We start from the raw sequence: 22,936 nt of genomic DNA on the forward strand, positions 1-22,936 counted from the left end.
GTGGTAAAAGTGGTTAGTGTAAACATGAAAAGTGGTACTATGAAAATGGTATTTTTGGCAATTTCTCAAGGATTAATTTGTTTTCTTATTTTCCCAAAATTTTGTGTTAATTGAGTTTCTTTATAGTATATTTTTTTACATAATTACATTGGAAGGAATCCAAAGTGAAATTCCATTTTTTTGTTAACTAACCCGCCATAATTTGTTTTTGTTTTTCTTTTTCCTTTTCTTTTTCTTTTTCTTTTTCATGTTCTGAAAAAGTGAAAACTTTTACAGAATGGAAAATTTTCTCTTTTAATGGTACTATATAGAAAATATATGTTTTTCCAAGTCGGTATATATACATATCTGTTACGGTCAACAAGTCCGAGATTTTGGGAGCCGTAGACGAGTCAAGAAGGAATTCAATAATTTGGAGACTGGAAATTATTTTTTACAAATTTGGAGGCTTATTTCCATGTAAAATTTCTCAAAAATTTTGGGGGCTTAAGATGAATGTTTCATCGGGCTTGGCTCAGGGCCGGCCCTGACGGTCAATAAAAACATCTCCAATCGAACTTCAAATCCTCAAATTTTGAGGCTTTCGTCATTCTAACATAATTTCAAATCTTTAAATTTTGAGATTTTGAATAGTGACACTTCAAATTTGAGATTTCACTATTTAAAACTTCAGAATTATTATTCACTTTTTTTCAATTCTTGCAATTATTTACTTTCACAGATACAACTACTAATTTTATTTAAAATAATTTAAATACACCCAAATAAAGTAAAATAGAATAAATATTACATAGCACTAAAATAAAATTCACATAAATAGAAGAATATATTAAATAAATCTCACACAAAATAAAAATACACTAATCAAACTTCACATAAATTAAAAACAAATTACATAAACATAATTACATATCTTACTTGAGTAGTTTGGTATCTTGTACATAATTTCTAAAATTTGTGTGTATGTATATTGTTTTATTATATATATAATGTATATTATGTTTTATAATATAATAATGTAATATTATGTGTCCTATAATATATTAAAAGTATATTTTATATGTATTTATGAAGTTTTATCATTATGATTAATTTTTTGTTAATACTAAAGACTATAATACAAATAGACAAAACTTTTAAAGATTTTTTTTTTAAAATTCATGGTTGCAGCAATCAATTCTCAAATTCTTATTTTAAGGTTATGCTCCTTTAAAATGAAGTCTTAGGTTGGAGATACTCGAGATTCGATTATTTTCTTTTGCATTTTATCCTATTTTATATTTTTGATTTCATAAAAAAAGATATTCCCATTCTCCACACATCAATAAGGACATGTCCTTTAGCGGTTTAGCTAACGTGAAAGCTATTTCACCAGACATCGTAATTACATGGATTTTTTTTTTCTTTTCTCTTTTGTTTTATTTTAATATGTTTGATTCCTTATAAAAAAATTATACAAATATTTTCTCCTTCATTGCTACAACTGTCATTTAATTTAATTATGTACTATATAGAAAACAAATCACCTAACTCCGAACGTGAGACGTTAAAACAAAAACATCTACTCACTTCTTTATTACCATTCTGCAATTTGCTAGTAATATTCATTCATTTTAGCAAGATGTTGGTTTACTTTTTAAAACCTTTTTCAATTTTGATGTATTAATTAATATACAGCTTAAATCAATTCCGCACGACAGTTAATAAGTGTAGTTTTTATCCAATTATTTATTTAGTATATATGTCTGAGATTTAACTATTTAAGTTTTGTTTTTAGTTTGTTTGTTTCTCAAGAAATTCGTTAATTGGAAAAAACAACAAAATCAAATTAAGAACTAATTTTTTATTTTTTATTTTTTAAAATTAGCTTGAGAGTTGGCTTAGATCTATGAGATTTTGATCTAAAGATCTGCCATCTAGTGGTTCATAAAAAAAAGATCTGCCATCTAAGATTTAACTCCTCTATAGAAAATGGGTGAAAGTAGGGTTAAAAAACAATAAATATTTAGGCAATTTAGGCAAAATCTATATGGGCCTAGCTAAAAGCCCATGAAAACTTGAAAAAGTTGTAAAAGGCATGACGTAACCAACCCAAAACAAACACCTGATCAACCTCTCTTAATTCCGCATCAAGTCACATGTCGTTTTCCGTTTCCCTTAGATTTCCCGGGAAAAGGAAATAAAAAAATAAAAAATAAAAAAAAGTAAAAAGAAAAAATACAATAAAAAGACAGAAGAGGGTTTATGTTTCAACGCTTAGTTAAATCTGAAGAAGAAGAAAGAAGTCAAAACTCAAAAACACTCAATGGAAGATCCTACCGCAAGCAATGTGACTCCTCCTCCATCGAATTCTTCAACTAACATCAATCCAACAACACCGTCGATGAACACTCCGATCATCTCACTAGAGTCACGAATCAACCGTCTGATCAATGCCAACCAGTCTCCATCACCATCACGGTCCATATACTCCGATAGATTCATACCGAGTAGATCCGGATCCAATTACGCGCTCTTCGATCTCGCTAAAGACGGGAGAGAAGACGGAGCAGGATCTTACGCGACTCTGTTACGCGCGGCGATGTTCGGTCCCGAGACGCCGGAGAAACGGGACATCACTGGGTTCTCTACGTCGCGTAATATTTTTCGGTTTAAGACTGAGACGAATCGGCGTACGGATTTGTTTTCGCCGTTTGTGTCTGATGATGATGATGGTCCTGGTGTTAGCCAGAGTCCGATCAAGAAGTTGAGGAAGGTGTCGCGATCGCCCCATAAGGTTGGTGTTTTTTTTTTTTTTTGCGTTCTGTGTCCGATCGTGCATTGTCGGGATGATGTAGATTGTCGAATTAATGACAACGGATCGCGATCATGTGTTGTGTTTTTTTTAGTTAGATGTGCATTGATTGTTCCTTTGACGGGTTGTTGCGTAATGTTTTGAGTTTGGAGACTTTAGATTCTCGATCTCGTTGACTTTTGTTATTAGATTTAGTTGATGTGATGAGTCTTGAGGTTAGGTTGATTTTAAATCAAACCATTATTGAAGAATGTTTGTTGTTTACTGTTCTTTCTATAGCTCTTAAGTGTGATTGTTACTGATGTGGTCAAGCTTGATTGGATTTTGGATATTTTGTTTGTGGGTAAATGTCAGGTACTAGATGCACCGGCATTGCAAGATGATTTTTATTTGAATCTTGTGGATTGGTCAGCACAGAATGTTCTTGCGGTGGGACTAGGGAACTGCGTGTATCTGTGGAACGCTTGTAGCAGCAAGGCGAGTGTCCTTATCTCCTCACATTCAAATTTCTAAGAAACTTTTCTAAGAAGGCTTCCTTGAAATTTCAACAGGTAACTAAACTATGTGATCTCGGAGCTGATGAGAGTGTTTGCTCGGTGGGTTGGGCCTTCCGTGGAACTCATCTGGCTGTTGGAACTAGTACCGGGAAAGTACAGGTTACATCTCTTTTACTTTATGTTGTTGTCCATTGCTCTCTACCTCTTTGTCTTTGTTTGTTACTTAGAATCGTAAGTTACAGCATTAAATTTTGTTCTTAATTGTAAAAGATAGCTCATGCCTTATATGGAATCTTTGATCATAATGGAACAATATCAATAGGGTTATTACAAAGATGTTTTTTTCTATATTGATAAGAAATGCTCGAATAAAAGCATCTGTAGGTATTTAAACCTTTGGCAGATAGGATTTGAGGAATTTATGATGTATGATACACATATTAGTTGTGTGTTCTGATAGATATGGGATGCGGCGCGATGCAAGAGAACAAGAACAATGGAAGGACATAGTCTAAGAGTTGGAGCACTGGCATGGAGCTCATCGGTTCTTTCATCTGGTAGCAGAGACGAGAGTATTCTTCAGAGAGATATACGTTGTCAAGAAGATCATGTCAGCAAACTGACTGGTCATAAATCCGAGGTATGCGGACTCAAGTGGTCTCACGATAACAGAGAGTTAGCATCTGGTGGTGGAAGCGACAATCTGGTACGTACCAACTAACTATATTCCAAATTTTCGGTTACATTATATTAAGTCTTCTTTTGAGCATATGGGGGCTAAAATAGTTTTTTAATAAATGTTTTTCTTTCAGCTTTTTGTATGGAACCAACATTCAACGCAACCGGTTTTGAAATGTAGTGAACACACAGCAGCGGTTAAAGCCATAGCTTGGTCACCTCATGTTCACGGGCTTCTTGCTTCGGGTGGTGGCACTGCTGATAGGTGCATACGTTTTTGGAATACAACCAAAAATACTCATTTAAGCTCCATAGATACTTGCAGTCAGGTACGTTCATTAACTTTACATGACTTTAACCAACGGTAAGTAACCCTTTCTGTTCTTGCATGTGACAGGTATGCAACCTAGCTTGGTCTAAGAACGTAAACGAGCTGGTTAGCACGCACGGATACTCTCAAAACCAAATCATAGTCTGGAAATACCCAACCATGTCCAAAGTAACAAATCTCCAACCTTTGTATTTGTACTCTGGATTATCAAGTGCTATATGTAACTTATAACCGTCTCTTTTTCTTAATTTGTTGGGTTCAGATTGCAACTCTGACTGGTCACACACACCGTGTTCTGTACCTAGCGGTCTCACCAGATGGACAGACGATTGTAACCGGAGCAGGAGATGAAACCTTAAGGTTCTGGAATGTCTTCCCATCCCCTAAATCTCAGGTAAAAAATCAATCAACTCTAATGATCCCAAAATGTTATTTTTTAAGAGGAAAATAATTCGATATTTTTCGTTATATACGCAGAACACGGATAGTGACATTGGGTCGACATTCTTTGGTAGAACAACAATACGGTGAAAAGATCTTCCAAGATGCATAGAGACAGATCATACATAAATATCTCTTGCATTTCTTCAACAGCAGTCAGCAGCCTCTGAGTTGGTCTTCTCAACCAACGTTTTTCACACGGATGCAAAAAAAGATCTATAACCCTTTTGAGATAATAATACCATCTGGGTTCACCACAAAATTTTCAAACTGTATATCTTTATTCAAATTTTTCTTTTATACGTCATCATACATAAATTTTTGTTGTTCAAATTTTGCCTACGAACACACCATTTTTATAATGAGTCCATCAATAATAAAATAAACGCAATAATTCGTTGCCCTATTCTCTATGTATATGTTACTTCTATGCTATCTTTTTTTTTTTTTTTTGCTAAAACTTCTATGCTATCTTGCTCTGCTCAATATGCATATGCATATCATGGACATACAAGTGGTATTTTTCTTTAATGAAATCTTTATAATTTCAAAATCTCAAGACCGGTCCTACGAATATGGTTGTAAATTACAGGTAGACATAGACGAATGGGGTCGGACATACAAAGTCATCTTTTCTTTTTTTTTTCGTTTTATAAATTCATATTTGTTTGGATTGACAATCAAGAGGAAGATTGTGAGGAAAGATACCAAATAGATCCAAAAGAATGATTTGGAATCATTAGAAGCAAGGAGTGGCCGGTACGCTTTGTATCGTAGACCAGCACAAGTCTTTTGCCGTCACTACCAATCTCCTTACCTTCACGTTTCTCCTTTGGTTTCACGTGTTACATCGGTGTGTATTACGCCCTACTAGCATACAAAGAGACTATTCTTATATTAACACTACTTTGGTGATGATGATTGTTATGAATAGTTTGCCATTTCGTTTACGTTTTCATATTTTAAAACCATAGTTTTAGTATATACGCAACGGTCTAACATAAACCAACTTATTTTGACTTCATTACATTTTGATCTGGTGAAATGATATACTTCTGTGATGGAAAAAAAATACTTCTGTGATGGCCTGATGGGTCAAAGACTCAAGTGGAGACGCATAATATTAAACATTTATAACTTAATTTAGTACTATTAAACCTACAAATAATCATTATTTTCCTATACCACATCATGTACACTAAACCAAACCAGACCAATATTAGATCTACAAAAGATTTCACTAAAAAGAAACTTGTATATTAGTTGAATCACTAGATTTTCTCCGGACTTGGAGTAGACATTCCCTCGGCCTGAGTCCCAGGGTAGTCAGTAACACCTTCGTTAGTAAGACTATGAGACCAAGGAATGGAGCTAACAGTTGGGAAACAACAACCGCACTCCTCCTTGCACAGAGTCTCAGGGAGAGTCTGAGTCCTGTGACCATCGTGCGAAGTAGCTTCCCAAAGCGGACCCCAACATTCGACTCTGTTGAACTCATCGACATTAGAATGGAAATAAACCCAAACAAGAGCTTCTTGTAACTCGGGATAGCTGTTCAACAGGTTGCCATCTCCGTGAACAATAGCATTCAACACCTAACACACAAATCAAAACAATCATTTTAATCAACAGTTGTCGTATATGAAACAAATTCTTTTACATTGGAAACTTACAACGGGTAGTTCTTTGGAAAAGATGTAGTATCTAAACTTTGGGAAGAGATCTAAGAGGAAATGGGCACCGCTAATGTGACAGTGGACGTGAAGAGACATGTTCCCTTTCACTTTTTTCCATTCTGCTACCACTTCATCTCTGTATATCCTATTTGCCCATCCTTGCAACTATATTATAACATATACACACATACATCAGCCTATAAATTTTCTAAAACCGTTAAGAGCCTAAAACTAAACGCATACCTGAGAATTGTTAATGGAGTGAGAAATAGCTAGAGTTAGTTTAGCTGTAATGTCACTGTGAGTCAGAGTGTAAGTTCTTGGGAGCGTTGGTGGATGCTTCTTGTCATCAACCCCTAGAAACAATACTTTCAGCTTGGATGATTCGAAGATAGCTGGTCCAAACAATCTTGCCATCTGCAAAGGCATCTTAGATTCAGAAACCATTTCTTGAATCTATATATAGATTTTTTTTTTTTAATCAAGAATCTATATATATATATATATAGATAAAGCAAAGAATATCTCCCTTAATAGTTAATACAAACAAGAGGCGTCGACATAAAGCTGCGGATTTTAAAACTTGAAATTTTTTGGTTTAAAATAAGTCTGAACCAGATAAAAGAAAAAAAAATATACTTACAGGAACAGTGGATTGGTTCTTCTTCCTCTTGGGTCTTGTGTTGGAGACAAGGAGTGAGTTGGTGGTACAATAACTCTGTTTGTCTGAATAAGCAGGTTTCAGCTTTGTTGGTAACAACATGTTCGCTGACAAACTACACATCTCTGCTTTATCTCTCTCTCTCTCTCTCTCTGTTGAACCAAATCAAGCTTCAATTTTTTTTTTCAGAATTGTGACAGAAAGATGAATACAGAGAGACCCTTTAAGCGAGGTTTGGAAGCAAATAGAGTTCTAGCGTGTTTGTAATCGAAAGCTTGAGACTTTATGGAAACCCCAGATCGAGGCTTGAAGCTTTAGCTTGAGATATTTATCTTCTCTCTTCCTGGAATTTAGGGGTTCTGATGATGATGATGCGTATTGGGTTGGTTCTTGTTGTGTGTCTAAATGGTGTTTGCTTCACGTTTTCACACTTGATGATTGCCCAAATCTTAGATACTCTGTTTTGGAATTTTTTTTTCTGAGCATAGAGAGTGCCACGTGTCCTCCAAATCCTTTGAATGAGCTGCCCATGTGGCGTCATGGTGGGGGCCGTGGGGCTAACAAGTCGCACCTTTAATTATCATTTGGATTTACTTAATCCAGAGATAAAGACAAGAGATTAGGCTCTCACCGAACCTTGATCACGAACTGGTTTGGAATTTAGATGTCAAAAATGAAGATTAGTCACGATCAAAACCATCCTCCACTAAAGAAAACAGATTAGAAAACATATCACTATTGAAACAGAACATGAACAGAGAGTAATATTTAACAATAATGTTCTTGAAATTGGCTTTTTTCACCTGTTTTCGCTGGCCGTGGCTGCGCAAAAAAAAATGATTAATTTCCCACCGGAAAATGTGACGTGGACGACTAACAAGACCCTCCTTGTTTCTCACGGTAACAGTTCTGATAGTCTCCAACGCTTATTTCTTTAACATGTGTTGCAAACAGTATGAGATCTTTCTCAAGTGCATTGCAGTTTGAACACTCCTCTGTTTTTTACTACCTGGAATACGCACTACTTGAACATAGATTATGTCTGGGGACCTTGGCCTAGAGAGAAGCATTATAGAAGATGTTGTGTTCAGCAATGACATTAGAAGGAATAGAAAAAGAGGAGAAGAAAGTTGTCTTGATTTTACTAGTGCTTCTTTTTTTTTTTTTTTGAACAAATACTAGTGCTTCTCTTAACTGTCGTTTCTTCAGTGATTTTCAAAAAAAGAAAAAAAAAATTAAACAATCATCACATTTGCAAAATTCAACATTATTATTGACTTTGATTTTTTGACTTTATCGTGTTTGTGACAGCAGTTGCAGGTTAGGGAGGATGCTTCAGAGAAAATCTGAAGCAGAGGAGTATGTTTTCAATACTCTGTTTTGTCCTCTCATAAGCTTTGGTGTTGCTTCGGTTTCATCACAAACATGTAGTGACAATGGGCATTTCAGGCGGCCTAACGGTACTTACGACGTAAACCGCCGTGTCATCCTCTCTTTCTCTTCCTTCCAACGCCACGGCTCAAGAGGGTTTCTTCTTCAGCGGTTCCATCGGCCAGGAACCCAACCGTATCTACGCAGTAGGGATGTGCATCCCAGGATCAACTTCAGAGGACTGTTCCGGTTGTATCAAAACCGGTTCTGATGGTTTGATGCATAGTTGTTCTAACCAAACAGAAGCTTTTATTCATGGCCAGGTGAGCCAATACTTTGCCGTGAACACTACACTAGAGATGTCGACTCAAATCTAACAGAGTTCAAGTCAATATGGGAAGTATTGATCGGTCCTATGATTGATGCTGCGCTGCCTCCACAGCAAAAAGCACAACGTCTTCTAGTCATAACCATTACATAGCTGATCTTGACGAAGAAACTGTTGTCCAATAACTCTGTTTACAAAACTCCCATTTACAATTTTGCCCCTATTTATTTTTAAAACTTGTACAAGTATAAGTTCTCTTCTCACGGTTTATTGTCGGAACTTCGTTGCAGACGTTTTCTTCCGATCACACTGATCACAACCGTCTTCTGTCACCGTCAACTTCTCCTTCCTTCACCGGCGTTTTAATTTTCAAACAATCTATGCTCTAAACTCGGTAACGTTTTAACATTTTTTTTTTAATAATAGATAAAGCTTTAAAATATATCGCAGATAAGTTGTTCGACCAAATGTCTCTATGAGCTTTTGAAATTTGTTTCAGTCAGATATTGAATAGAGCTTCTATGTTTTGTTTCTGTCTTCATATCTCAATGACAAACACAAATCGTTCCCTTTTTTTAATGTCTTTTTTTCTTTCTAAATCTTATTACCCTTTGTAAACAGGTGAATCTTGCAAAGGCATTGTGATGATCAAGATTCAAGACTCTTGTTTCTCCTTGTAGTGTTGTTGTATGTACTATGCCTCCTCCACTTCTCAGTCTTTCTTTTTTAATTTTCATTGACCATTCAATCCATTTGACCCGGTTTGTATTTTATTTTAATCATCTCGTTGTCCATGTGGGTCTTGAGACCATTATAATGTGAGTAAACTACTAGTTACTCCTCTTTGTGTAGGGATTTGGATCTCAGAAACTGAAATCTTGTAAGAAATTGAAGACTAGAGCAGTAAGAATGGAACTCACAATCACTCAGCCTGATGATTGGCATCTTCATCTCCGTGATGGCGATCTTCTTCAGGCTGTTGTTCCCCACAGGTTTATATTTATATTCTCCCTACTATTTACATTTATATATCAATGGAGTGGTTCTTGTTTGTTCTGAATATATTCCTTCAATTTCCGTTGATGCTTAGTGTTTTGTCTGATGAGAAATGGGTTGTGTACATGTGTGTAGTGCGAGTCATTTTAGGAGAGCGATCGTGATGCCGAATCTGAAGCCCCCTGTGACCTCCACTGCAGCTGCCATTACTTACCGTGAATCTATCATGAAAGCTTTGCCGGTTGGGACCAGCTTTGATCCACTAATGACTCTTTATTTGACTGACAAAACCCAACCTCAGGAGATCAAGCTTGCCAGTAAGTACTTTTCCCATTGTTTCTTCATCATAGTCAAATACATTTTTATGTATAATGTATCTCGTTTTTTAGGGGAAAGTGGTGTGGTTTATGCGGTGAAGCTGTACCCTGCGGGAGCCACAACTAACTCTCAAGATGGTGTTACAGACCTCTTTGGAAAATGCTTGCCAGTACTAGAAGAGATGGTCAAACAGAACATGCCTCTTCTGGTAAATAAATCACGCTGCAGATTTAGACATTTTTGTCATTTAGACTTTCTTGTCTAAGGAATGTGTTATGGTTAGGTTCATGGAGAGGTCACGGATCCGAGTATTGATGTCTTTGACCGCGAGAAAATCTTCATTGAGACAGTTCTGCAGCCTTTAATCCAACGCCTTCCACAGCTGAAAGTAGTGATGGAACACATCACTACCATGGATGCTGTGAACTTCGTTGAATCTTGCAAAGAAGGTTTTGTAACTTTCTTAAATTTCATTCTCATCTTTTGGTCTTTTGCTAATCTTCCAGTCTCATACCCTTCTGGTTGGCTTCCAGGGTTTGTTGGTGCAACAGTCACACCACAACATCTCCTTCTCAACAGGAACGCTCTTTTCCAAGGTGGATTACAACCGCACAACTACTGCCTTCCCGTTCTCAAAAGAGAGATACACCGTATGCTCTTCACTTTCCCTCTAGATCATCCAGATTTCATTTCCTTATATCTGCTTTCTGAATCTCACTGTGCTTTACTTCTTGTCTACAGGAGAAGCCATTGTTAAGGCTGTAACTAGTGGAAGCAAGAAGTTCTTCCTGGGCACAGACAGTGCTCCACATGAACGGAGAAGAAAAGAAACATCATGTGGATGTGCTGGTATTTACAGCGCTCCTGTTGCCCTGTCTCTATACGCCAAGGTCTTTGATGAGGTAACTTCAAACGGTTTACTTTTCCCGGTTTTGGAGTTTCCTTTAATGTTCATATCTTTTACCTCAGGCGGGTGCGCTTGACAAGTTGGAAGCTTTCACAAGCTTCAATGGACCTGATTTCTATGGCCTCCCAAGAAACTCTTCAAAGACCACACTGAAGAAAGCTCCTTGGAAGGTTCCTGAGGTTTTGTCCTTCTCATTTGGAGAGATAGTTCCAATGTTCGCTGGAGAAACTCTTCAATGGCAAGCATCTTTCGAATAATGTGCTGTGTGTGGAGTTGTCTAAACATTTCTCCCAAATTGGAGTTCATGTTGTATCTTTTGAATTGGATTTTGCTATGGCTGAGTTATGCTCTGCATTTTTTTTTCTGAAGTAATAAAAGTGAGATACTGACAAATAATGTTTATTTTGTGTGTTGAATTTGTTTTTATTTGATCAAAAAAAAGAATTTGTTTTTATTTTTCCTCCATTGAACCTAATTGACAGTACAAACCTCTTTTTTTTTTTTTACTCGAAGAAAGTTGAGATACATAGTATCGATAAGAAATCAAAGACAAAGAACATAAACCAAACAAAATAAAACAAAGACATAAACTGAGCCTAAAACTTATTTATATTCACAACTCTATTCCTTCCACCTTTCGAGAAGAATTCGATATCAATGGAGCTGACCTAAAGAACACATGTCTTGAGCAGTCCCAACCCTGAAGGGAATATCACCAAGCCATATTAGAACCAGCAACATCAGAAACAATCGAGAGGTCAAATCTACACCAACTCCAGCAGCTGCTATCCATGTGAAATTTGCATGACCAGAAACCACCACTAAAACTAAGATACAAGGACAAAAGACCTTGAAACGCTACTTGGGAAAACGTCAAAGAAGACCACCAGTTCTTACACGCGGACACTCGCAAGGCAGCCAAGTGACCTACAGAACAAAAAACTGACCACCTCCTCGCAAGAGAAAAACTGAAGATCAAGTTAACTGCTTCGTCTAGAAACGATCTCCCAAAACCACAAAGGTCCAAGATAAGGTCTAGTAGATACCTCCACAGCGAACATAAATCACAAAAAACGAACCCAAAAAGCTAACTTAGGATGCAACGAAGTGACTGAAACAACAAGAACCAAACAAAAGCAATATTCCCACGACTTCAAACTAATATTAATTCACCACACAAGAACATAAGTTTCGGTGATCGAGATGCTAGAAAAACCATCCTTCCTAGAGACACAAAGCCGACGATAAAGATATTAGAAGAACCATCCCTTCCCGGAGACAGAAAGCCGGCGGTAAAGAGCTTTGAGAGCCTCTTTTCCCAGAGTCTTACCCGTTCCCGGTGGTGGTGAGAACCACCAACCACCGGAGCCGACAGTACAAACCTCAATCAGAGTGTAAAAGCTTAGGAAAAGTATAGTAATTTTGCTTCGTTATAACTATGAATTTTATGATTCATACTTAGCATATTGTTATTTTTCATACTGTAAACAGTATTAATTAGAATTATATATAAACAAAATACTTAAAACAGTACGAATTAAAAAATATATAAAATACTTAAACATGTACTAAACTTCTAATACACACAAGTGATAGAACAGTAGGTACCTCATTATTTCTTAATATCTCTCTTATTGTCCTCCTTGGATTCTTAGAACATAACTCACCATACCAAGAACAGTAGATCTAGAGGATCCATCATCCCCTGAAAGAACAATGTGGGATTTAATAGATTCTGATTATTTTTCAAAATTTAAGGATGATGGCTCCGTTTTACCACAAACTCTCAACGATCTTATAAGAAAAACATTGCTTTCAAAATAAGTGTTACTTCCAATAATTTGAAGAGTAAGAAGGCAAATTTTATAGTTGACATAATCACAGATGACGAAGTGATCGTTGAACAGTTTTTGCCTCAGAAATTGTCAAAGGTTTAAATGGAGGATCCCTGATCTTGTGGTAAAATTGATTACCTACCGTGATGTTTGGTGATGATTGCAATATCTTCGAGTGTTTGCTGTTTGAAAATCCTGATCTTTGATTTGATGATGTTTAGTGCGTTATCATATCTTTTGACATTGGATTTGATGCTGTTTAGTGGGTCTGAATCCGTTTTAACAATAAAGAGAGAAATTTTAAACAGGCATATGTTAAAACGGACTCAGACCCACTAAACAACATCAAATCCAATGTCAAAAGATATGATAATGCGCTAAACAACATCAAATCCAAGATCAAGACTTTCAAAAAGCAAACACTCGAAGATAGTGCAACCATCACCAAACATCATGGTAGATAATCAATCTTACCACAAGATCAGAGATCCTCCATTTAAACCTTTCAAACACTCGAACATGCACTTGCTCCCCATGAAGCTGCCATACATCTTCTGGAATCCCTTCAATTGCAAATAGTTGTGTCTATTAATTAGTTCATCCTTTGTAAGGAGAAGATTATTGTCCCATCGTGGCATATGCTCTAGTTTCTTTTGTTTCCTTTATATTATCAGGAATATATCCACAACATCATCGGTTCATCAAAAGAAAGCACGGAGATTGAGTAAAATTCCCAAACTTTCTGATCATATTTGTTTCTTAACCTATAAAATATTACGAAAATTTTGGTTTTTATGGTAATATGCAGTCTCGATCTTGAAACGGTGATGTACTTTCAGGAACTGGAGAAATTGTATCGAGGTACCGTAAATGATTTTAGTCTTCATAACATGAAAACTTAACATCTACCTTAAAAGTGTAATAAGTCATTTTCATTCATTTACTCTGTTACTTCGTAGTAGTCTTTTTGTTACACGATCTAAGGAGAAATATGATAAACTGATCACAAATCAGTGTCTCTCTCTCTCTCTCTCCAAACCCATGTGAACTTTCTGCACTGAACTTGCACAGTCTACCTTATAGTTGCCAGAAGTTCTTCAACACTTCAGCCTCTTCTGGAAAGTATGTCCACCATACTATGAAATTCTCTTTCTTCTTCATGGACTGTGTGCAAGTCTTTTTCCTCTTTCCTGTAATTCCTGGCTGAAACATCCTATCCAACAGACATAGTGAGAAATATCGAGAGAAAACACAACAGAGTTTGTTACAATTTTTCTGAATGAATATAAATAACTCAGAGAAACAGAGCTCTTATACTCGTCACTCCTTCTTCACTTGACAGCTGTCCTTATTTGATTGGAACCGTTGGTATCTCTCCAACAAACTCCAACTACGACTCTAACAACCTTCTCCCTCCAATCTCTAGCTTCCACGTGTCTTTACTACCTCTTCACTCTGTTTCCTGTACCAAGCTTCTTTCCCGATAAATTCCAGCAACTCACTGACAGAAGGGTCTTTGTGGCTGGACCGGTTACTTTTAAATAGAACAGTGATACTATGCAGTAGTGCTTCATGAGCTAGATGAACTTTACCAGAGTGCGCTAAATATTTTTCATTCCTGTCTTTAGTTTTTTATCTGTTCCAGGCTCATATCCTTTTTGGTGACTTACTAGGGTTTGTGGGTGCAACAGTCACACCACAACATCTCCTTCTCAACAGAAACGCTCTTTTCCAGGTGGATTACATCCATACAACTACTGCCTTCCCGTTCTCAAAAGAGAGATACACCGTATGTTCTTCACTCCCCTCTGGATCATCCAGATTTCATTTTCTTATATCTGTTTTCTGAAATCAGATCACTATGCTTTTACTACAGGAGAAGCCATTGTTAAAGCTGTAACTAGTGGAAGCAAGAAGTTCTTCCTGGGCACAGACAGTGCTCCACATGAACGGAGAAGAAAAGAATCATCATGTGGATGTGCTGGTATTTACAGCGCTCCTGTTGCCTTGTCTCTATACGCCAAGGTCTTTGATGAGGTAACTTCAAACGGTTTACTTTTCCCGGTTTTGGAGTTTACTTTAATGTTCATATCTTTTACCTCAGGCTGGTGCGCTTGACAAGTTGGAAGCTTTCACAAGCTTCAATGGACCTGATTTCTATGGCCTCCCGAGAAACTCTTCAAAGATCACTCTCAAGAAAGCTCCTTGGAAAGTTCCTGAGGTCTTAACCTTCTCGTTTGGAGAGATCGTTCCAATGTTTGCTGGAGAAACTCTTCAATGGCAACCATCTTTCGAATAATGTGCTGTGTGTGGAGTTGTCTAAACATTTCTCCCAGATTGGAATACCTTTGTTGGATCTTTTGAATTGGATTTTGTTATGGATGAGTTATGGTCTGCATTTTTCTTTGAGGAATAAAAGCAAAATACTGATCAAGAACGTTTATTTTGTATTTTGAATCCGTTTTTATATTTTCTGTTCTTCATTGAATTTTAATTGACAGTACAATCCTCAACCAGAGTGTGCAAGATGTCCCATCCTCGTAAACGCTAGGCAAAAGTATAATAATCTTGCTTCGTTATAAGTCTATAATTTTTATGATTTCTACTTGATAGATTGTTGTTTCTTACACTTTAAACAGTATTAATTAAAAATATATATAAACAAAATACTTAAACATGTACTGAACTTCTAATACACACAAGTAATACAACAGTAGTTTTATAGAAACTTTTGAGGCTCAGCTCATTGAATAAGAACAAACTACTACACTATGTTTTAGAATTTATTGGCACCTCAAATTTTTGGACGAAAATATATAAAACATAAATAACATTCTTTTGAAGTTGTGAGGCTTAACTTTCTTTTTTCTTTTGATAAAAAAATGAGGCTCAACTTCTTCTTCTTTAAGGAGGGAGTTTCTTGGATTGTCTTGGCTCAGGAGGTCCAATGAACAAACCAGTCTCCACTTCCATATTGTCATTGCTATCCTTGTTCACTTCTGCTGATGACAAGGTTGATGATGGTGATGCTACTACTATTGCTCCCATTCCACGCCACTGTCATTTATACAATTTACCAAAACTCTTATCAGCAAAAATACTATATTTCATGGTTAGAGAAACATTTACTACTGAAGGAAAAAATCGGTACCTTCTCTTTCAGTTCTTTATTTTCCTTAATGAGATTCCTCTCCTGAGATTTTGACAAAGAATATAAAAGTTTTTTTACTTGAAGTATTGAAAATATGACTATTTATGCAACTATACAAAGATATATGTACACACACATTAGAAAAGAGGGGAAAAAGTAAAAGGTGAATTTTGCTTTACCTCATGCTTCAGCTTCTCAATTTCTTCACGAAGTAATAGGTACTGAAAATAATTGATTTACAAATAGATGTAAGCAAAAATTTACATGGTAAACATAATTTAAAGAATAGATGACCTTCGCGTGTACATTCTAATGAATCTTAAGTTAAGCCATATATATCAACACTATATGTAGTGACTTTACTCTTTATAATATCATTAGTGAAGCCACGCAAATCATGCACTTAAACAGCAATGATGTACTCATGCATGGAATTGAAGGCCGCAATTAATAAAGAGGATTAAGTTTAGAATAGATAGCATGTTACATGATTAACAGAACGACACGTATTGTTCTGAATAACTTTTTGCATAGTAATGAAAAAATAATGAAACAAATTGAATTTTGATTTCATATATCAAGGGAAATGATAAGTGGTGTACCGTGTACGTATGGAAGAACATACATTCTAAATTTTGATATTAAATGAATATTTAGTGTGCAATTGTGATGTGTTTATTTTTTTAAAAAAGAGTAGCTTCTTACTTCTTAGAGTGTTAAAAAAAGAGTACCTTCTTGGCTCGTATCCTGCTCAAGCCTCGTTCCAACCGATTCTCTAACTGTTGCAGCTCCTCAATAGAACATGCATCAATACCTTTCCCAAGCATTTTTCTGCAATTAATAAACAACCCCAGTTTCTACTTCATATCTATACATAATTTTCTCAAACGATTTATAAATTACAAACCGTTTAGATATCTCTAGCTGCTCAATCTTTTTTGTTAGACCATATGTTTCGTCTCTTGCTTGCTGCAAAACAAGTAGTATAGTGTAGTCGGTGAAACTAGGTGAAACATATAAACACACAAATGTTTTTTTATGAAAAGCTTATTCATCCACAATATATAAACCCTTAAATATGAATGATGATTTGTTTAAGTCATAACTAAAATCAAAGATTGAGAAAGAGGTTTGATTACCTGAGAATTGTCATCTCTCGGGTAATTAATCCCAGTTTCTTTGACCCGTTTCTGATATCGTTCTATTGTTTTTGCCATGCTAAAAATAGTCAAATGCAAATCAGAGAAACGCAAAGGAGGAGTGAAAATGTAAGCCTTTTCACTTTTTAGTTTTAGAATTTTAATAGAATAACGTATAGCATAGTTATTTTGCTTGTTTCGAAATTTATATGTAACTGATCACTTTTTCTATTGTAAATAAACCATCATGACATTGTTAAATATACAGAACAGATAATAATGCTAGATGGTTATGGATGTGTAAATTAAGTAAGCGGAAACGATGTGACTTTTTTTTTGAACACACGCGGCAACTATGTGACTTATATTACTATAAAATAGTGTATTTTTCTAATTATTATTATGATTAACACGTTATTTTGTTGAAATATCTTTACGTATATAAAAATATAAAATATATTTATAACTAATTTATTATATATATTTACTATAAACTTTCTAATAACTATCCCATAGTATCAATTTAAATATAATTAATATTCTAAAAAGATTTGCAACTTATTAATATCAATTAATGATCTATCATTGTAAAAAAAAATATAAATTTCATCTTTTGAAAATGTTATTGGTTAAATACTGAAAGCAGAATATTTGTTATTCCATAACATTACACAAATTTTTGAAACAACTATTCTTATCTGATTAATTACTGAAAGCGGAATATTTGTTTTGTTTACTTCAAAATGAATAAGATAGTGTAAAAATTAGTCTGCACATTTTAACCTGGACCCGTAAATCTGTAGTAGAACCGTTCCAAAAATACCTAATTCGAAATTGAATAAAAAATTTATAAGTATTTTTTGGATCCAAATTTATTTTACACGAAAGAACTGGAATCGAGAGAAACTGATCCGAAAAAACAGACTATAATAGATCTTACCCGATAAGAACTAATTTGTATCCGAGTTATGATTTAGTTGAAATATCTCTTGCTAACTATTATTTTGTAAACGTTTTAAGTAATATAAAGTTTTAAAATCTAAAATTTAGAATTTTTTTTAGTTTTAGTTATTAATATTTTAAATCAAGTTATTTTGTAAAATTTTAAATATATATAACAAATATCGACTAAATTTGATGGAATCTGGGTATGTTATGTCTCTTTCAGATTTTAAACATTCAAATCTAATCCAAATCCGATTTGAACCCAAACATTACGGATATTTCATAGGTATTTTAATTATAGATCCGGACCCGAGAAAAACCAACTTAAACCAAAATTTTTAAAATATCCGAAGACGACCGGAAGACCCGAACGCCATACTCAGATAAAAATCATAACAACATTCTACTTGAGATTTATGATCCAACATCATACACTAATACACATACATACAGAGACAATAGATGTAAATATAGATGCACATGCTCAGATAAAAACTAAAATTAATACTTACCCTTTAAAAATCATTAACAACTGCATTAATTAACAACTATGATTATGTGGTTAAGAATGCCTAGTTAATTGTGATTAACCTCTCTTGGTTTTGTTCAAAAGACACTTAAATACACGTAGATAGTTAAAATGCCTAATTGTTTTACTGTAACTCTATGTTTTTAATCAAAATGACTATAACTAAGCAAATAAAAATGAGAGAAAACAAAGAAAGGATGAATATAATTTTGATCTACACATGGGCTGACTCTTTCACTGTCATTGCTTAAGTAAACGTGTGTGGGAGAAAAGTGAAGCAAAATGCATCATTGTTGTCACATTTTTACATATTTATACATACATATACACACATACAAAAGAAGCATGTGGACTTACATAAACGAGTAATCCATAATTTCGAACGTTTGTTCACACATATATAATACTATATACAAAATAATGATAAAACTATACTCACAGACACACACTTGTATATATATACATACGTAGGAGACACATGGTACACATGTCTACATGTGGAAACTTAACGTTACTTCCAAGCTTGGGGTATTTTGCCTAATTCATGAGCATTCTGATAACGCAGATAGGTCTTATTCGAGTAATTAAAGGACACTATAGTAAAAAGTTAAAAGTCATATATATTTCCACATAATTATAAAACTAGCTAGATATATGTAGATAGTTAGCATTTGACTTTTCGTTGTTACAAATGGATAAAAATCAAGTATCAGATCATCAAAAAGATCTCATTAGAGAGAGAGAGAGAGAGAGTCGGAATGATCAACTCGTCTACAGCAAATGCCATGTACATACACATACATAGGTTGCAGTGCCATGTAAATCTGATTACTACAAGATATCTATCCTATAAAAGTACTCCGATCTACTTTTCTATAAACAAAAATCACCACTGAATCACTCTCTATCACGACTTTGATAATCACATAACCAAATATAATCCACCGAGTCTACAGTGAGAACTGGACCAGATTAGCCCCTAATCGAATCTAATCAGGAGAAATCATTTTTTTAGCACAAGTAGATGGACAAACAAAGAGAGGATAAGAGAGAGATGTACCTAGAGCTAGAGAACTCATAGAGTTTGGATCTTGGAGAGAAGATGATCAAACCAACTTCAGCTTCACAAAGGACAGATAACTCAAAAGCTTTCTTTAAAAGTCCATTTCTTCTCTTGGAGAAAGTCACTTGCCTGCTCGTTGCGTTCTCTATCCTCTTGATCTCAGTCTTTCCCCTCACCATTCTTTACTTTCTTATCAAAGCCTAAAATCAAAATCTTCTGATTTAATTAAATCAAAGAAAAGAAAAAGATTTGTTTAGCTAAATAAAACGAATAGAATCAAGAAGTTAAAACCATGATTAGATTGATTAGACATAGACTTATATAATTTCTCAAGAAACATCATCATCAATAATAAGCATAATTGGAAAAGAAAAACTCTTTGATTTGACTTTTACAAGAAATAAAGGAAACATTGATTTGCTATACATAGAAAACTGAATCAACGAAAAACTGAAGACGGATTTCGAGATTTACCCTCCTCGTATGTGTATGATCTTAGATTGATGTGTGGTTCTCTATTTGTGTATTTATCTATCTGTATATGTTTCTGGAGATAGACAGAAAGAAAGAAAGAAAAAAAAGAGATTTTGGGAAGATGGTGGTGTGATACAGATTGCTGGGAACTTCTTAAGAAACCCTAGATTTATGATGAGAGAGAACCACAAATGACATTTTCTTTTATGCTTCGTGATAATGCCTTTTTTTTTTCTTTTGCTTTTCAGTAATTTTGCAATTTTTATCTTATGCCTACCATTGGTCTATAATCCTAGTCCACCTGGCTCACTAGTAGCACTACGTTATTTCTTTCTTCTTTTGGTAAAAACTTTAAAATCCGAAAATGAAGACCAAAAATGTTAATGATAAAATAAGTGTAATAAATTCTGGGAGTGGAAAGAATAAGTTCCAATGGGATTTGATAAGGTTCATTTGATGATATTAAACTTATTCTTTTGAATTTTAAAATTTCTATTCAGTGGTTGATTAAACTATAATTATACAACTCGTACGACGCAGATAAATAAATATATTTGGCGACAGATTTATTTATGAGAAAAATGATAAGTAAAATGATACTGTTGGTGTAGCTGCAGATTCACTATCTCTTGAACTTCAAATAATTGGTAATTTCAGAACCGGTGTCCGTCAAAGTGGGTTTCATCAGTCCATCTGTGGACAACCAGCATCTCTGTCGGTTGCCAGCTCTTCTCGGACAAGATGTGCTCAATAACTTATTCACACACGCACCTGACCTTCTGATCTCCGCAGAAAAAAAAATGATAGAAAGAATCTGATATCTAATGGGGGTAACCTTCTAAGACAAAATGTTACTGAAACAATCATTTTTTTTTTGCTGTTAAACAGATTATGGATTTTACAAAAGTTAGTATATAATGAAACAAGTTATTACTCTAAAAATAACTAATGATGTTTTCTATAGATAAAATTTATACTAAATCTGTAATTGTTCTTATTTTGTTTGATTTTTTTCTGATGTGATGATGAGTGAATAGCATTTCATAACACATTCATACTTTATTGACATATTAAGTACAAATGGATAGATCTGACCAAGAGTAGTAATGTTTTAACTAAAAATGTGAAGATTTATTAATTATTACAAAACATTATGTATATTGTATCATTAGTTTACGAAAACCCCGTGTTTATATACTTCATTCTTTATAATTATCAAATACTTTTCAAGATTGTAATATAACTTTGATGAATTTAACAAATAACTGCACATACATAGCTAAGAAAAAATCAAGGTAAATCTACATACCGTATACTAGTACAGTTGTGAAACACTTTTAGAAGAAAAAAATGAAATTTATATATAGCTTTACTTTCGTTTTATTAATCTTATACGTGCGCTTTGGTTTACCACAGAGATGAAGATTTTGCAGGTGAAAAGGAAACCTTTCGCGACTTTTTTCTTTTTGTCAAAAACCTTTCGTGACTTTAATCTTCTGATAAACAATAGAGTGATTTGCCTATTGTGTAAATCTTTCTAAACAATAATGCGTCCGTACACACCATTTTATTGTAGCAACCATACTCTCGCCGTACTCTCACGTCAGTGACAGACCAACTAAATAACACCACGTATACATATTCCCACGTGGCAGCTTCACCTCTTTGTTTGGTGCGCTTCTTTGACTCATTTTGCTCTTGTTTTTTTTTACTTTATTCGCTCGTTTTTAATTGTTTAATTATTGTAACTAATCTGCAAAACATCAGTGGTTATCCAGTATTTGGTGCCTTTCAGTATACTAATAATATATTTTGAAATAATATTTTGTAGTTAATCATCTTTCTATATCTCGGTACAGGTGTCGCACGCTAGGAGGACCACATCCCTTTCACGATGAGCTAAGTAATGTGAGTGTGTGTGTGTTTTGTCCCTTTTACTCGCAGTTAAAGCTTTGTTGAAATGCCTTTCCTTGCATTAAAAACAAGAAAACAATCGAGTTTAGTAACATAGGTTTTGGTGTATTTCACGTTGAAGTTTGGTTATAATCTAATAGATGACCAAAAAAAGTAACATAGGCTTGTGATCTTTTTTGAAGACAAGACAATGGACCGATCTCTACAATTATACTTTAAAAAACAAGAAACTATATGATTTACTAAACTTTTCCAAATGATCTGATCTCCACAATCTACCAAGGTCAAGTTTTATCATATTAGCGTACCGCCAAATTTCTTCTCCATATATACAACATAAGTACTTTTTGTCGAGTTTTCATATGCTGATTCTTAGAGTACTTATGATGCCAACATCAAAATGAAAATCTTTAATATGATCATATAGATAGCCAAGTTTGTGATGAACGATTATTAATGGTACCAAGTAAATATTAGTGGATGGAGAAGTTCATGGGTATGCTATATCAGAGAGGGCTCGCCTAGTAAAAAAGTTTATTATTTTTACGCCACCGATAATAATATTGTTGGTGTATGGTTACGCATTCTCAGTCAAATTATGTAATGCATATTTGATAGGTTTTGCATCGCTTACTTTATATGTTTACATTACTTATAGCTGTTATAAAAACATCACTTATAAAAGTCAAAATGGTGATACAAATCAATACAATTAAAACAGCAGACATTTTTCAGACATCCCCTTAATTTTTCAAACTATTTACAGGAATACCACTGTAATATATTAAATATTTAATATTTAAATTACCTAAATTATTTTGAAGAGATCATTAAAAAATCTGAACAAACAATATTCAGCCTAATATAGTTTCACATAGAATTTGAATT

The 22,936-nt window shown here is 34.5% G+C and overlaps 5 protein-coding genes across 6 annotated transcripts; 3 read left to right on the forward strand and 2 right to left on the reverse strand.

The window, feature by feature from the left end:
• The first annotated feature begins 1,024 nt into the window (after positions 1 to 1,024).
• On the forward strand, positions 1,025 to 5,147 carry LOC108849551 (protein FIZZY-RELATED 2-like). The gene is made up of 8 exons (XM_018623109.2): positions 1,025 to 2,776; positions 3,149 to 3,271; positions 3,346 to 3,450; positions 3,752 to 3,997; positions 4,104 to 4,298; positions 4,367 to 4,468; positions 4,563 to 4,694; positions 4,778 to 5,147. The coding sequence occupies exons 1-8, from the start codon at positions 2,306 to 2,308 to the stop codon at positions 4,829 to 4,831; spliced, it is 1,428 nt and encodes a 475-aa protein (XP_018478611.1). The 5' UTR covers positions 1,025 to 2,305; the 3' UTR covers positions 4,832 to 5,147.
• A 704-nt stretch (positions 5,148 to 5,851) lies between these two features.
• On the reverse strand, positions 5,852 to 7,497 carry LOC108849678 (magnesium dechelatase SGR1, chloroplastic-like). Its single transcript, XM_018623269.2, has 4 exons — positions 7,061 to 7,497; positions 6,661 to 6,834; positions 6,415 to 6,582; positions 5,852 to 6,336 (listed from the first exon to the last, which is right to left on the reverse strand). Exons 1-4 carry the CDS (start codon positions 7,199 to 7,201, stop codon positions 6,013 to 6,015), a joined length of 807 nt encoding a protein of 268 aa, XP_018478771.1. The 5' UTR covers positions 7,202 to 7,497; the 3' UTR covers positions 5,852 to 6,012.
• Positions 7,498 to 9,519: 2,022 nt separating this feature from the next.
• On the forward strand, positions 9,520 to 11,452 carry LOC108849423 (dihydroorotase, mitochondrial). Its single transcript, XM_056997490.1, has 8 exons — positions 9,520 to 9,538; positions 9,630 to 9,769; positions 9,909 to 10,090; positions 10,163 to 10,299; positions 10,375 to 10,540; positions 10,625 to 10,741; positions 10,833 to 10,993; positions 11,061 to 11,452. The coding sequence occupies exons 2-8, from the start codon at positions 9,687 to 9,689 to the stop codon at positions 11,253 to 11,255; spliced, it is 1,041 nt and encodes a 346-aa protein (XP_056853470.1). The 5' UTR covers positions 9,520 to 9,538; positions 9,630 to 9,686; the 3' UTR covers positions 11,256 to 11,452.
• A 2,519-nt stretch (positions 11,453 to 13,971) lies between these two features.
• LOC130502700 (dihydroorotase, mitochondrial-like) lies at positions 13,972 to 15,375 on the forward strand. Its single transcript, XM_056997491.1, has 5 exons — positions 13,972 to 14,025; positions 14,132 to 14,268; positions 14,507 to 14,622; positions 14,710 to 14,870; positions 14,938 to 15,375. The coding sequence occupies exons 1-5, from the start codon at positions 13,972 to 13,974 to the stop codon at positions 15,130 to 15,132; spliced, it is 663 nt and encodes a 220-aa protein (XP_056853471.1). The 3' UTR covers positions 15,133 to 15,375.
• A 95-nt stretch (positions 15,376 to 15,470) lies between these two features.
• Positions 15,471 to 20,333, reverse strand: LOC108852021 (agamous-like MADS-box protein AGL19). Of its 2 annotated transcripts, none has more exons than XM_018625504.2 (8): positions 20,135 to 20,333; positions 19,658 to 19,876; positions 17,124 to 17,202; positions 16,892 to 16,953; positions 16,716 to 16,815; positions 16,164 to 16,205; positions 15,985 to 16,026; positions 15,471 to 15,890 (listed from the first exon to the last, which is right to left on the reverse strand). In XM_018625504.2, exons 2-8 carry the CDS (start codon positions 19,837 to 19,839, stop codon positions 15,738 to 15,740), a joined length of 660 nt encoding a protein of 219 aa, XP_018481006.1. In that variant the 5' UTR covers positions 19,840 to 19,876; positions 20,135 to 20,333; the 3' UTR covers positions 15,471 to 15,737. The 2 variants fall into 2 exon arrangements, with proteins under 2 accessions (XP_018481006.1, XP_018481005.1); XM_018625503.2 differs by having other exon boundaries at positions 19,658 to 19,860; positions 20,135 to 20,332.
• Between the last annotated feature and the right edge of the window lie 2,603 nt (positions 20,334 to 22,936).

The sequence above is a fragment of the Raphanus sativus genome, unplaced genomic scaffold (genome assembly GCF_000801105.2).
Source record: "Raphanus sativus cultivar WK10039 unplaced genomic scaffold, ASM80110v3 Scaffold0665, whole genome shotgun sequence".
NCBI lineage: Eukaryota > Viridiplantae > Streptophyta > Magnoliopsida > Brassicales > Brassicaceae > Raphanus > Raphanus sativus.